This window comes from Coturnix japonica, chromosome 2 (assembly GCF_001577835.2).
Source record: "Coturnix japonica isolate 7356 chromosome 2, Coturnix japonica 2.1, whole genome shotgun sequence".
In the NCBI taxonomy this organism is placed as follows: Eukaryota; Metazoa; Chordata; class Aves; order Galliformes; family Phasianidae; genus Coturnix; species Coturnix japonica.
Window position 1 is genome coordinate 101325076 of NC_029517.1, and position 15685 is coordinate 101340760.

A 15685-nucleotide genomic window follows, 5' to 3' on the forward strand; every position below is an offset into this window, starting at 1 on the left:
TAATGCAGAGATCAGCAAGTAACAAGCTCCCTGTGCTAGAAAGGCAGTACCATGGTCTTGGTGCTCCTGAGTATGGGGCTTCACTGCAAGGGGCTCATTGCAGGACAAAACACTACACCCCCTTCTGAGGTGTAAGTATTGTAAATTTTTCACTGCACTTCTGTGAAAATTCACTTTTGGCTACATAGAAAATTCATCACTACAAAAGCAGTATTTGAGTTGTGCTGGAGCCTAGTTGAGGTGTCCCACAGGAGGGCCTGAGCACTGCCATGACTGGCTGAGGAGAAGCCGGCAGCTGCAGGGCAGAAGGAAGGAGCTGAAGGCAGAGACTTAACATGAGAGACTTAACATGAGGCAGAGAGACTTAACATGAGCCAGCAGTGCGCTCTGGCAGCTCGGAAAGCAAATGGGATCCTGGGCTCCATCAGGAGAGGGGTGATCAGCAGGAATAGGGAGGTGATTGTCCCTCTCTACTCGGCTCTTGTGAGGCCCCATCTGGAGTACTGTGTCCAGGTGTGGAGCCCTCAGTACAAAAAAGACATGGAGATTTTGGAAAGGGTCCAGAGGAGGGTCACGAAGATGATCAGGGGGCTGGAGCACCTCCCCTATGAGGACAGGCTGAGGGAGCTGGGTTTGTTCAGCCTGGAGAAGAGAAGGTTGCAGGGTGACCTCATTGCAGCCTTTCAATACCTGAAGGGAACTTACTCCCAGGAGGGGAGTAAACTCTTTGAAAGGGCTGATAATAGCAGGACTAGGGGAAATGGTTTTAAGTTGAAAGAGGAAAGATTTAGGTTGGATGTTAGGGGGAAGTTCTTCACTAGGAGAGTGGTTAGGCCCTGGAACAGGCTGCCCAGGGAGGTTGTGGATGCCCCGTCCTTGGAGGTGTTCAAGACCAGGTTGGACGGGGCCCTGGGCAACCTGATCTAGTAAAAGTGTATGTTTGGTGGCCCTGCCAGGCAGGGGGGTTGGAACTACATGATCCTTGAGGTCCCTTCCAACCCGGGTCATTCTGTGATTCTGTGAAGGCAGGGGCTGGTCTCCTCCTGTGGGGCTGGAAGGTTCAATAAAGGTGAAATACCTTCATTGAACACCCAGGTTTCTCAACTGGAGATAAGATTCAGGGAGCTCAGCACATCTAGTTGCCTGTCTGATGAACAAGTCGGGGACCATAGCGAAGAAGGATTTTTCAAGATGGAACATTGTGGTAAACAGATCAATGCTATAAACACAGAGAATACGTGTGGATTACGGCAATTAAGTACAGAAGCCTTTCTAACTCGCACAGAACTTCTCTGCCACGGCTACACCCTGTGTGTCCCTCAGCCCCGCCCTCAGAGCATGCGCAGAGCCGGGCCAGCTCCACCACCGCCCCCGGTCCCCTCATAGCGGCGCGGCTCAGAGTTGTGCGGGTTCTGCGGTTCTTCTGTGCGCTGACCCCTTCTTCGACGGCAGGACCGGAGGTACGGGGGAACTCTTTCCCTTTTGGCGGCCTCCCGCTGCCTTTTGTGGGTCTGGGGCGGCGTGACTTCCTCGGCGCTGTGTGAGGAGGGGGCGGGGAGCTGCCTCTGCGCCCCGAGCAGCCATTTCGTGGGGCTCCGGATTGTATGTCTGCCGATAGGAGCCCCCTCCTCACACTGTGAGGAAATGAACGCTGTGTGCGTTGGTAGCTGTTCTCTGCTTTGTGTTCGAGGTTTTGGGGTGCTGCTCCTTCCCGTTCAGACTGCGGGTCCCCGGCGTATGGCTTGATTCCCAGTCAGCCCCCCTGCCCCTCAGCCTGGGGGTTGGGCGTTCGTATCGCTTTCTGTTGGGATCCGGAGGTGGAACGGATGTGTTTTGCCTTTGTGGGAAGGTGAGCCCTTCCTCAGCTCTGAAATGGAGGCAGCACCTTCCCGAGTTTTGCTCTGTAAGGAGGGCAACGCTCGGAGGCCAATTAGGTGGTATCAGCAGGAAAACGCCGTGTGATTAGTGGAGGTCACAGCTTGCAAAACAGCTGCTGCCTTTTCCTGCTGTCTCAACCCGACCTTCGGGAAGTGACTCCTAAGTTTGGAGAAGAAACTTAACCTCACAACTTTCGAGCAGTTCCGAAAGCCAAAGCTGCTATTCAAGTGCTTGTTTTGTGGCCACAGGCACCAGTTACCTTTACTCACCCCACTCCAGCTCCTGGTACTGCCAGCTGCCTCTTTCAGAGACAGTGATAGCCACAGATCAGACATTAGCTAGATCTCAGGGTGCGTTCAGCTCTGTGGATTCCAACCCAAGGAGTGTGTTGGGCTGCCCGTTGTTCTTCATGCAAACCTGCATGTCAGCAGATTGCTCTTACCTACAGGACTCCCTGCACACAGCCTGAGTGTCACGAGTGCTGCCTGTTGGCTGGGCGCTGCCCTTGGTCAATAGGATCTGCTTGGCCAGGCATCCTGCTGAAGGACCTTCTGGCCTGAGGATACTTGGAAACAGGGATTTCTTCTTTCCTTTTTTGCTTTTGTGCTTTTCATGAAAGCCTCAGCTTAATATATATGTTCTTAATGTGCTGTAGGAACCTGTAAACAACCGGATAATGGTTCTGCTGCCAATGTAGGCTCCTGAGGGAGGACGGGAGGTGAGCAGCTCCCGCTGTGTGGTAACCGCTCCCCAGCTCCTGTCTGAAGCCGTTCCAGTGGCTGCCCAGACTTTGTGTTCAGGCTTATTATTGCTATGAGTCACTTATGGGTTCTTCCTGAGGTTCCCGGCGGTCCCTGACGATGATGGTAGCTGTTAAATGTTTGTGTTTTGAACTAAATACAGTACTTCAGGGCATCTCATGTTGCCTAATGAGACGTTGGGTGCGTATTTAACTGTTAGAAAAGCCTGTGTGGAAATAGAAAACGCTCCTTTTTTTGTAAGAGCAACAAAGCTGGTATGTAAGGAGATAAGAATGCAGTTAGCAGTGACCGTTATTCCAGTTATTTATTGGAAAACCAAAAATAGCATCCAGTGAGATTTGGAGAAGGAAGCTGGCAGGGCAACTCATTGGGAGCTGTGACACACCCGAGGGTTTGCAAGTTTCCAGTTGGGAAGGGAGGTGGCCTTGAGTGGTGGTGAAGTAGCAGGGTCAGCTTCTGGAGGGGTTTCTTTGGTGCCTGGAGAGCCAATATGAAAGTATGAGGAGCAATTTTGAGGTGATAGCCTGTGATGGGTGTTACTGGTGATCGCTATGCAGGGTGAGAGTGGACTGTAGGGAGATGGCCCAGCTGGAAGTGGGATGATATGGAATGATGGCCAGAACCAGAGACCCATCAGATGCTACAATGGGCTCTGAGTGCAGTCTGTGCTGCTGTGAATACGATGCTCTGTGTAGCTTTACTGCAGATAGAACTCTAAAATAAACAAGGGGAGATTTAAGTTAGATGATAGGGAAGAAATTTGTCTCTCTGAGGGCAGTGAGGTACGGCTGCCCAAAGAAGCTGTGATTTCCCCATCCCTGGAGGCACTCAAGGTCAGGTGGGATGGATGTCCTTGTCTGCTCCTGCCCACTGCAGGGGAATGGAACTGTATGATCTTTAATATCTCTTCCAGTCTAAGCCATTCTATGCTTTTAGCAGCAGAACGAGGTGGCTGGGGACTGCTTACCTGAGCGTGCGTTGTGCTAGGCTTTGGCTTGCATATGCTGTTCTTTTTGATGGAGCAAAAGCATTTGCATTGATGGCATTCAGGTCAATGCTGCATTAAAATGAAGTTTTACACTGTCGTTAAATGCATCTGTTTAATTTTTAATGTTTCTGGGTCTCAATTCTATTTCGTTTGTTTGCAATGACCTGACAAAAACTATCAGTTGCAAATAATGCTAAACGCGTGGCCACTTCTGTTGGGGTAGTTTAGATCTTTGTCCCGCTTTGGGCTCCCTTTGGAAATGTTAATTGTAGTGTGACATGATACTGGAGCTGCTGGGCGCTCTGCTGAGCAAGTAGAAAAGCAGTTGATGTCATTAATGTTATGTGAAGAGACATCTATTATGTTACTGCAGCAATTAATCATCTTTAGTTTGTTTAAATCAACCCAGCGTCTGCGTGTAAAGAAGCAGCAGCTCAAGGATTTATGTTTAGGTTGGATATTAGGAAGAACTTCTTTACAGAAAGGGTAGTTAGGTACTGGAATAGGCTCCCCAGGGAGGTGGTTGAATCACCATCCCTGGTTGTGTTTAAGAGCTGTTTGGATGTGGTGCTCAGGGATATGATTTAGTGAAGGGTTGTTAGAGTTCGGGTACTGGTTAGGCTGCGGTTGGATTTGATGATCTTCAAGGTCTTTTCCAACCTGGGTAATTCTATGTAGTGGTCTCTTTCAGTCTTGCACAAATCAGGACCTCTAACTTATCTTTGGATGGGAGAATTAATCTCCCAACCAGAAGCATTTCATAGTGCCTCTGTTAACTGCGTTCATGTTTTCTGTGCCACGTTTTAATTTTCAAAGCTTTATCATGTTCTTACGTTCTGTTTCTATCCTTTCCTGTGGTGAACTGCCTTAACTACTCTTCTGCAACATTCTGTTGACCTCGGTGAGAATCTGAGCAAAGGATTTCTCAAAAGTGGAATTTTCTAAAGCCTCTGTGGCTCAGATCACACAGGGCTACGTGCCTTCCAAGATCACGCGAAGTGTTTTTATTTCAGTGCTTCCTGTTATGCTGTCACAGGGCTCTCTCCTCATCACATGAGGGAGGCAGGCTGAAGTCTGTGGATTTCAAAACCCACTGCTGACTAGGTCTGGGTGGTTCGTGGTCTGTTGCTTCTCTTTAATATGGTACAAATGGACGCAGGAAGCCAGTTCTCTCGAGTGACTTGACCTCATTGCAGCCTTTCAATACCTGAAGGGAACTTACACCCAGGAGGGGAGTAAACTCTTTGAAAGGGCTGACAATAGCAGGACTAGGGGAAATGGTTTTAAGTTAAAAGAGGGAAGATTTAGGTTGGATGTTAGGGGGAAGTTCTTCACTAGGAGAGTGGTTAGGCCCTGGAACAGGCTGCCCAGGGAGGTTGTGGATGCCCCGTCCTTGGAGGTGTTCAAGACCAGGTTGGACGGGACCCTGGGCAACCTGATCTAGTAAAGGTGTATGTTTGGTGGCCCTGCCAGGCAGGGGGGTTGGAACTACATGATCCTTGAGGTCCCTTCCAACCCGGGTCATTCTGTGAGTGACTTCTTGATAGGAGTGTTAGAAATGATAAAAGCCTTTAGATAGTGTGAAAACTTCTGGACTGTTTTCCTCAGTTGCATGTGAATTACTGTCCTACTTGGGAGATGGAATATAATTAGGTTTCCATCTTAATCCTCATCATTGTTGCAATACTTCCTGTGAAGCTGTTCTCTGTGCAGGCTTTCTCATGGCTGCAACATTTAACAGCACCGAGTAAGCAAAGCCTATTATACATAGGCTAATAGTGATAACAGATGAAACTGTTAGTCTTAATGAAATTTGTCTTCAGTGCTTTGTATCTGTAGTGCTAAAGTTTACAGGTCGCGACTTGCTTATTTAGTGCTTTGTCTGCTTTCTCTTTCGTTTCTGTTTTAAGCTGTAATGCTAGGCAAGTACTGGATGGCTAACCCTTCCTTTTTCTTTTTCCAACCCAGTGAGGCTGCATCAACATGTCTCTCTATCCTTCCCTAGAAGATCTGAAGGTGGACAAAGTTATTCAGGTATGGCAGGCTTTCATAAAGTTGGTTTTGGTAACAGTAATGATCCTGTTTCTGTTTAAGACGGGGAGGGGAGAACTGCTACTATATTATGTATTTTACAGTCTCTGAAAAGGAAAAGGTAAAGTGCGTCAGTCTCACCTGCATTTCTCTGTGTGGGGAAGGACCTTTGGAACTGTAGGCAGTGTTGGGATTTCTTTGTTCAGCTCCATGTGCCCTGCATTATCCTGAGGTGAAGATACAGTCAGGTGACAGTAAACTTTGATTTAAAAACAAAACCCAACCCTGCCTGCAGCTGATTATATTATATGCTCCCTCAGCCTTTTAATGACCAGCTGCCAGTGTTTAAACACTATAACTAAAAACTCTTCACTGTTTAACTTTTGCAACCAATGTGGTAATGGAAATAGGGTATTTCTCTGCTAGTACTGAAGGATGCACTGTGTCCTCAGCAATTCAGTATGATTAAAAGGAAAACTGGAGTGTGTGGCGGGGGAGGGAATTGTAAAAAACAAAACAAAACCCTGTTCTTACTGTACAGAGTTTGAGTTGGAGACTAAATAATGAGTCACTTTTGCTCTGAAACTTCTTAAACGTAACTTCCTGGAGAGAACAGGACTATGAAATCTTCTATTTTTAAGCATTATTTCCTTAAAAAACACTCAGTAATTCGGTCAGCGTGTTGAATTTGGTGATTTATGCGTCCTGTTTGGCACTGTGTTTCGCTGTTCTGAAACTTAACCACACCTTTTACTTTTAACATCAGTAGCAATGTTAAGGTGGCTGTTTCTGTCCTGCATAATAGTAGGACTCTGTAAGGTAATGTTTTCAACTGTTTGTGGATGCTAAAGGCTAAGAAAGAAGCAGCTCTGATACCGTGAGAAGAAAGGGAATTGGCTTACTTTAAAAGTCTCTTCTATTTGCTTAATGACAAAACTGGAACTGATGCTGATGGTGAAGCCTTCCTGTGTTATTAGCATAGCTCTGTCTCTGAGGAAGGTATGACTTCTTGTTGAAGCGGTATGATAACACTGCCGCGTATTGTGTTAAATACTTCAAAGAAAATGATTGACTTCAGTGCTTGAAGAGTAGTGGTAATTAGCACATTAAGAAGAATACTTGGTCTACTGGCTATGTAACAAAGATCTCTTATACAAGAAAGACCTATAGTAACATGTGTGAGTTTCCATCCCTTTAGGCTCAGACTGCCTTCTCTTCAAACCCAGCTAATCCAGCAATCTTGTCTGAAGCTTCTGGTCCTGTTCCTCATGATGGAGGTAAGGTCATGTGCTGCATAGTATGCTCATGTTGTTGGGACCCTTTGATCTCTCCTTGATTTTCACCTCAGCCACTTGCATATACTTACTTGTCACATGTTTGTAAACTTCAGACTGCAGCATGAATCTGAGCATCATGGAATCATGGAATTATTCAGGTTGGAAAAGACCTCAAGGATCATCAAATCCAACCTCAGCCTAACCATAGTACCCTAACAACCCTCTGCTAAATCATATCTCTGAGCACTGCATCCAAATGGCTCTTAAACACATCCAGGGATGGTGACTCAACCACCTCCCTGGGGAACCTATTCCACTGCATCTTTCCTCTGGAGCATATGAACTTGCTTGGAAACAAGCAGACACAAATCTGTTAATAGAGAAGTGCCCAGAAACATGGAACTTCAACAATATTGTGCTTTCTGCAGCTTTTGGGGTAAAAACATATGTTGGAAAACACAATGGGCCTGAAGATGTCAGTCTCATTTCACCTTTTTATCCCCATGCTGATGTGCACCCACAAAGATGCACAGATATGCCTGAAAATCTGTAACTAGCATGACCAGCTACAGTGCTGGAAGAGCAGTCAAGAATGCTGATAGAGCAGGTACTAAGGCTTGGTGGGTGCACCTTTGTCTCCAGTTTCACACTTGGAGCTGGTGTGATCTAAGCAATTTTAAGGCTGGAATTTATTTAGCTCATCAGAGACCCACCTTAGATCCGGGAAGGTGAATTGGACCAGAAGGAACTGAAGATCTTACCTGAGCTGGCATCATCAGATCAGATGGAAATTTGCATTATTAATCCCTTTTTAGTAGCATCCTTTCTGATGCTTGGCGTTTGTATTCCACTGCAACTTCTGTGCCTTTCATATTGCTTATCAAATGATGTATTTTGACATCAGCTTGTCTGCACATTCTTTGGATGTTGTGTATGGCTGAGAAATCATAGAAACATAGAACGGTCTGGGTTGAAAAGGATATCAGTGATCATCCAATTTCAATCCCCCTGCTATGTGCAGGGTCGCCAACCACCAGACCAGGCTGCCCAGAGCCACATCCAGCCTGGCCTTGAATGTCTCCTGGGATGGGGCATCCACAGCCTCCTTGGGCAACCTGGTTTACCTATGCCTTGGGACGTAGACAACCATCCCTGCAGGGAAATTATTAGATCACCATTTTGTTGGGACGTATTGACAATTTCTAGGACGTGCCAAACCCACAGGGACTCCCTCAGTCCTGTTGGAGGCAGGAGATTGTAGGTTATAGTTATTGAGAGATGCTGGGTGTTTTGTGTTGTTTGGAGTGCTCTCTCCTATTTTGAATTGGAATGTAATACAGCCAACAAGGTGCATTCTGCAGTGTTATCTTTTGATGAAGAACAAAAGAGAAAAATAAGGTGTTGCCAAAATCACTTACAGCTTTCATTCCTAAGGGCTTGAAATGCAAGCAGAAGGCAGCCACAGAAGGAACAGTCATTAAAGGCTTTACTGATTGGTATCGCTAAACCAATTTTGAAATAATTATTTTTCTTCATATCAAGGGCCATGGTTTCTTTCTCTGTTGGTGTGAGCAGCATGACTATAAAAAGACATCCAGTGGAACTATGAGAGAACTCTTCTCACTAGTGACAAGTGACAGGATGAGGGGAAATGGCCTCAAGTTGCGCCAGGGCGAGTTTAGGTTTGATATTAGGAAGAACTTCTTTACAGAAAGGGTAGTTAGGTACTGGAATAGGCTCCCCAGGGAGGTGGGTGAATTGCCATCCCTGGATGTGTTAAGAGCCGTTGGATGAGGTGCTCAGGGATATTTGTGCTTAGTTTATATTGATTTAGTGTAGGGTTGTTAGAGTTGGGGTACTGGTTAGGCTGCTGTTGGACTTGATGATCTTCAAGGTCTTGTCCAACCTGGGTAATTCCGTGATTCTATGAATGGTAGCAACTTGCTTGAGAAGAACATTGTATTCAACTTCTGTGTGTGTGTGTGTGTGTGTGTGTGACTTTCCCATGGAGAATTTTTCCAGACAAAATGCCTGTTGTTTCCATGAATACCCTTTGCACTGTTCACTTGTTTTCCATTGTAATTCTCAAATAAAATATGTTACAGTATCACAAGATTTCAGTTAATATGCATGAATAGTATGCTGTTCTGTTAAACTGACAAGTATATTAATTTCATGTTTCTCCTCTCATAGGCTTGTACCCCAGGTTATACCAGAACTTTCTCAGTACATGGGTCTGAGCCTCAGTGAGGAAGAGGTGCAGAGAAACTTGCCAGTTGCTCAGCCTCAGAGTGTAAGTACCAGTCAATTATGTTTCAGTAACCACAAGTATAAAGGTGAAATGTTTATCTAGCATTCTACATAGTGGGCTATTATTTGTCTTAAGTACTACAATTAACTGATTAATGCTGCTTTGTAAGAATAAGTCATTTTTTCTTCCACTTGTAAACTAAGCAGCGTATATGCAAACGGTATCCTGGGCTCCATCAGGAGAGGGTGGCCAGCAGGGACAGGAGGTGGTTCCCCTCTTACTCTGCTCTTGTGATGCCCCATCTTGGACGTACTTGTGTCCAGGTGTGGAGCCCTCAGTACAAGAAATGACATAAGAAGATTTGAAAGGGTCAGAGGAGGCCACGAAGATGGACACGGGACTGGAGCACCTCCCCTGTGAAGACAGGCTGGGAGCTGGCTTGTTCAGCCTAGAGAGAGAAGGTGCGGGGTGACCTCATTGCAGCCTTTCAATACCTGAAGGGAACTTACACCCAGGAGGGAGTCAACTCTTGAAAGGGCTGACAGTAGCGAGACACAGGAAAATGGTTTTAAGTTAAAAAGAAGGAAGATTTAGGTTGGATGTAGGGAAGTGTTCACGTAGAGGAGAATGGTTAGGCACCTGGAACAGACTGCCCAGGGAGGTTGTGGATTGCCCTCGTCCTTGGAGGTGTTCAAGACCAGGTTGGACGGGGCCCTGGGCAACCTGATCTAGTAAATGTGTATGTTTGGTGGCCCTGCCAGGCAGGGGGGTTGGAACTTCATAATTCTTGAGGTCCCTTCCAGCCCGGGTCATTCTATGGTTTTATGATTTACTTTTTGGAGGGAGATAGAAAAGAGCTGGTGTTATGATTTAATTGTTTTTAATCACCTGAACTAAGTTGTCTGGTTTTTGTTTTAATCAGCAACTGGTAACACGATCACCTGCTAATTATATGGTAGCTCCAGTGACTGGAAATGATATTGGAATTCGCAGAGCAGAAATTAAGCAAGGCATCCGTGAAACAATTTTGTGTAAAGATCAAGATGGAAAAATTGGACTTCGCCTGAAGTCTGTTGACAACGTAAGTACAGCAGCTTGCTTTTGCCAGGAGAAATCAGGAGTGATCTATGCCATGTATTGACCTGCTCTATCTGGGTTTTGGGGTACTTTGACTAAGAATTAGCAGCATTAGGTTTTGTTGTTCTACCAGTTATTGTTTGTTTTTTACCTGTTGTAGCAGTCTAACAATTCATAATTGGTAGAAAGTTGAAAACTAATGAGACTGAGTAAGAGGGGAAGACTGTTGTGGAGCTCCTAGCACTGCTGATCCATTTCTGAATCTACTTATAGACTGTCTTGTGCAGGAGTTCTTAGTCAACTACACACAAAGATAGGAGAATTTAGTACTAGTCAGTATGATCGGTTGCTCAGACTTCTTTTTTTGCTTTCACCCTGCCCCTTTCTTTGTAGGGAATATTTGTCCAATTAGTACAAGCAAACTCTCCAGCGTCTCTGGCTGGTCTACGGTTTGGGGACCAAGTTCTGCAGATCAACGGTGACAACTGTGCAGGATGGAGTTCTGATAAAGCACATAAAGTGCTGAAACAGGCTTCTGGGGAGAGGATTTCAATGATCGTTCGGGACAGGTAAGGCTCACTGCAGGAATTCCAAGATGGGTGACATGTAGGCCGCGCCTCAAGTACTGTGTTCAGTTTTGGGCCCCTCACTGCAAGAAAGACATTCAGGCACTGGAACGCGTCCAGAGGAGGGCTACAAAACTGATGAGGGGTCTGGAGCACAGGCTGTATGAGGAGAGGCTGAGGTAGCTGGGATTGTTCAGCCTGGAGAAGAGGAGGCTCAGGGGAGACCTTATTGCTCTCTATAACTTCCTGAAGGGAGGTTGTAGTGAGCTGGGGGTTGGCCTCTTCTCTCGTGTAATCAGTGATGGAACTAGAGGGAATGGTTTTAAGCTGCACCAGAGGAGATTCAGGCTGAACATTAGGAAGTATTTCTTCTCAGAAAGGGTAGTCAGGCATTGGAATGCACTGCCCAGGGAGGTGGTGGAGTCACCGACCATGGGAGTGTTCAAGAAACATTTGGATGTGGTGTTGAGGAATATGATTTAGCTGGGAAGTATTGGTAATGGTTGGACTGGATGATCTTCTAGGTCTTTTCCAGCCTGGGTAATTCTATGATTCTATGATACACAGTGTGACTGAGCAGACCTTCAGAAGCTCTTTCAGTGTTACAATTTGAGAATGAAGGTTGACCCCAATGGCAGCATAAGACTTCTATTGTGTTAAACTAAAATGCAGTGATAGTAAATTTCCATGCTGCGTACCGTTTCTCTATCTGACTTCTTAACCTACACCTGGACTAAGGTGGCCTGCAGTGTCAGCTACCTGGTAACACTTGTATGTTTGAATGGCTGTTTGGGTGGTTGGATGTTTTGATATGTAGTTTATTATTAATTTAGAGGGGGGAATGTCTATAGAAAAGGGAAAACATCAGGTTTAGAAACAAGCTTATGTGTGGAATGTGACTTTTTGCTGTGGAAAGAAGAGATTAAAATAGCAACTATTCACAAAATGAAACTAAACCTGATTGCTTTTCATTGTATTCTGAGTGAGCCGTACTTCAGCCGTATGAACTTCTTGTGAGTCACAGGAACTGAAATAGCGTGTAGTTCTTCCTGTGATTCAGCAAACTGCAAATGTGTTTTTGCACTTTACAATTGCTTTATTTCTTACAGGCCTTTTGAACGTATCATTACTATGCATAAGGACAGCACAGGGCACGTTGGATTCATATTCAAGAATGGAAAAATAACGTCAATAGTGAAAGACAGCTCTGCTGCGAGAAATGGACTTCTTACAGAGCACAACATCTGTGAAATTAATGGCCAGAATGTAATTGGATTGAAGGTAAGATAAGGACTGCGTGGTCGATGTAGGGAGCACCTATTTTTCTGTGCAGTAACCGTATTTTGCAGAGGGGGAGATGGTATATTCCTTAATGTTTATAAAACAACCAAATAATGAGGTACCTTGATCCGTAATGTTATGGGAAACGCCTGTTTCAAGGTGTCTTTGCTGTTAATGGGGAAACTCCTCTTCCTCTCTGTATGTACCTGTTACACTTTGCCCTCTGTCGTTAGTCTTTAACTTTACTGGCAAAATGTAAGTAATGTTCCCTCTGCCATCCTATGTCAAGTTGTAGTAGGATGCCTGTAGCCCTTCTCCAGGCAGTTCCTGTTAAGAAAACTCCACAGATGCCTATTGATTGGTATTGATTGGTGCTGTGGGTTAGTGATTAGCCCTGAAGGTTAAAACCCTGAAGTAGGGAGCTGTGCACCTCTGAACGTGTCTGGAAGGAGCTCCTGAACTCTGCATTATCAGTCATTTTGAGTGATGTCGCTCATATGATTTCTTGTTCCATAACAGGACCCTCAGATTGCAGACATCTTGGCAACAGCTGGAAGTGTAGTGACAATTACCATCATGCCCTCAAGTATTTACGAGTATATAATAAAGAGGTAGGTAACAACTGACCAAAGCAGCCGCAGTGTTAATTATACTCAAGTTGACAACTACTGGCTTTCGCAGGTTAAATAAAAAGTAACTTGGTCTTGCCATGAGAACAAGCTTGACAGAAAGTCTGGTTAAGATGGGGAAGTCGGAAAACGTGCATCATCCAATGACTTGCATCAGACTGGGCTATTTTGGTTCTGTTTTCGAGCTGTTCCCATGGCAGTGGTGCTCCTTTGCTTTTTCTTTACTTCAAAAACCCTCTTCTAAGCATAGTTTTAGTGCTTTGAAATACAATTCTTCGTTACCTTGTAACTAAAACAGTTTCTAATGGTGTGGGAGGCCTGTATATTTAATTAGAGATAGCAACCACAAAGATACAACAATCAGTCAGTCTTTTTAGACTTCCGCCTCTGTCTTGCACAACTGAGCACCTTCTCCTTTTCTTTAGGATGGCAACAAGCATCATGAAAAGCCTCATGGATCACTCTGTTCCTGAAGTCTAAGCTTCCCCCGTGCATGTGTGTGTACACATATAATGACAATTCCGCTCAACTTGGCCTGTTATACTCAGTGATTTCTTTCTTCTGCACATGAGCCTTTTTGGAGGCCAGGAGAAGTTAGGCTGTGTCAAGCACTTGCATCTGTCATGGCTGGGAATGTTACAGTTCAACATATCTTGTTTATCTGCAAACTGTAAGACTTGTAGCCTTATATGCTTGACAAATGTGAAATTCCAATTATGTTAGGACTTCTTTTCATAAGTCTCTTCCTTAGTTTACTACTATGATAAAGCCATGCGACCGAAGGAACCAGATGTAACTTGCAAAGTTAAGTGTTGTTAACTAGGGCAATGCTGCGCTTTGTATGTTTAAGAAAACAAGTATTTTTACTGCTTTCTGTTTGCAAGAGTAGATTTGAGGTAGTGCTTTACAAGTATGGCTAGTAGTAGCTTATTTTTTGTTCTAGTAAATACTGTTTACACATGAATGCCAGCTAGGCTGAATATAGCTGAAGGCATCACTCATTAAGTGTAATGAAATGTAGTGTACAGATAATCAAATCTTTTTATTACTTGTTATACAAATTGTAACTAATGTGCTTATCTCTCGCCTTAACCAAGTTCTTAAGGATTCAGAAGTAATGACAATAAATGATCAGAACTTTAGATGGTGTGTGAGCGTGCTTAATGAGATCAGCTAACACAGGCTTCGTTCATTAAGGGCAGCTTCAGCTGGAAGCAAAGACAGGGTAGGAAATAAGCTTAGTTAGGAAGTTGTTTAAGACTTTACTGCCAACAAAGTTGAAATACATTAAAATATTAATCTTGAGTGTTGAGACAATACTTATTTTCTACCTTCTGTTTAACATGTAGAATGGAAATTGGTGTTCATCAGGAGCACTAACTGTGTAGTTGCAGTAGTGTTCTCAGTTGTGTGCTGCTCATTAAGTATACTGGGGCTGGCAGGAATGATATTAACTTTGTTCAATGTGCTTCCAGGTGCTGCTGGGGTTTAGATTTAAGAGTAGTGATATCCTCTGTTGAACAGTGCCCGCAGTGCACTGAAGTCTTCTGTTTTTTACTCTGTCTGTTCTTGCAGTAGGTGGGGGGGTGGGCAAGAGGCTTGAAGGGACACAGATGGGATTGCTGGATTGCTGAACAGAGCTGACCAAAGAAGTATTCTGCACTGTTTAACATTGTGCTTAGCAGTAGAACTGGGCAAGGGGAGGAAATACTTCCTGCACTGCTGCTTGGAGACTACCTGGGCTTTGCTCTGTTGGTAAGTAGTGCTGATTGTCTTGATATCACTTCTTTAATTTTCGCCTTAATAAGTCAAGTTGCATCAATCTGTCCTTTCCCCTTCCTTTCCAATTGATGCTGTTCTGCTGTAGGTGACAGACTCAGTGGGGACACAGCTGGTGGAGACCTGCAAGATTAGGTTGTAGGCACAGGTTCAGCTGAGTCTTTAATTGTTCTGAAGTTAAATGCCAGGTTTAGCAATTTGTTTCCTTTTTCATGCTCTGTTGCAGGCACTAATGGTGTAAACTTCAGTCTTTCTAACAGTTTCTGGTAGCATAAAGTCATAGCAAGTACTCTTTATTTTAGATTAGGTATTAATGAGTATAAGATGGGTGTGGGAGATGATTACGGCACTACAGAATCACAGAATGACCCGGGTTGGAAGGGACCTCAAGGATCATGTAGTTCCAACCCCCCTGCCTGGCAGGGCCACCAAACATACACATGTACTACTAGATCATTCATTCTGAATTAGCCAAGAACCAGAAGTGGTCTGGGAAAGATGGTACCTTACTTGCTTTTCTTCCTGGGCATGTTGCTATGCCAGTTCAGTGCTGCATGTTCACCTGCTGCTCTAGAAGAACCTGTGTAGCTTTTGTTCCTCAAATGAATTTGGTAACACTGATGCTACTTCAGGCTGCAGTGGCAGTGAAATTCATGCTGGGAGCCCCTTGAATTGAATTGTTCAGTTAGTAAGGACCAGGCTGCAGAATCACTTCAGACAGATGAAAACAAATTAGAACAGGCCTGGAGATGAGCAAAAAAACCCAACCCCTTTAATATGCTGTGTAGAGGGCCCTCTAGTGACAAGGGAGTGGACCTGTGTCCAAAACCTGAATAAGAGAAGGGGGTGTAAAAAGTGGAGGGAGTTATTAGCACTCGGGAAGTTTCTTTGTGCTTCATCAGGCGTACCAGAGCGTAACTCTAAGCTGCCCAGCTCCAGATTAGCAGGAGTGGAGTAGAAGAGCACATGAACTTGTGAAACAAGTTACAAAACAAGTTTCAAGCTCCTGCAAGAGCCAGGTACAGAAAACTTAACCCTGTAAGCCAAGCAAGAGAGTGGAGTGGAGGTAAACAAGCAAAGGAGGTAAACTGAAGCAAAGCTTTTAACAGGCTCTGCAACTCAGTTGTGACCTGTCTGGATGCTTGTAGAATTGGGGTTCCTCTCCCT

The 15685-nt window shown here is 44.8% G+C and overlaps 1 protein-coding gene across 2 annotated transcripts; it reads left to right on the forward strand.

Moving 5' to 3' along the window:
• Positions 1–1328: 1328 nt before the first annotated feature.
• SDCBP (syndecan binding protein) lies at positions 1329–13881 on the forward strand. 2 transcript variants are annotated; one of them, XM_015855616.1, is made up of 9 exons: positions 1329–1460; positions 5596–5661; positions 6857–6935; positions 9129–9228; positions 10109–10267; positions 10657–10832; positions 11939–12110; positions 12630–12721; positions 13165–13881. In XM_015855616.1, the coding sequence occupies exons 4-9, from the start codon at positions 9166–9168 to the stop codon at positions 13217–13219; spliced, it is 717 nt and encodes a 238-aa protein (XP_015711102.1). In that variant the 5' UTR covers positions 1329–1460; positions 5596–5661; positions 6857–6935; positions 9129–9165; the 3' UTR covers positions 13220–13881. The 2 variants fall into 2 exon arrangements, with proteins under 2 accessions (XP_015711102.1, XP_015711103.1); XM_015855617.2 differs by having other exon boundaries at positions 1330–1460; positions 6857–6945.
• The last annotated feature ends 1804 nt before the right edge of the window (positions 13882–15685 follow it).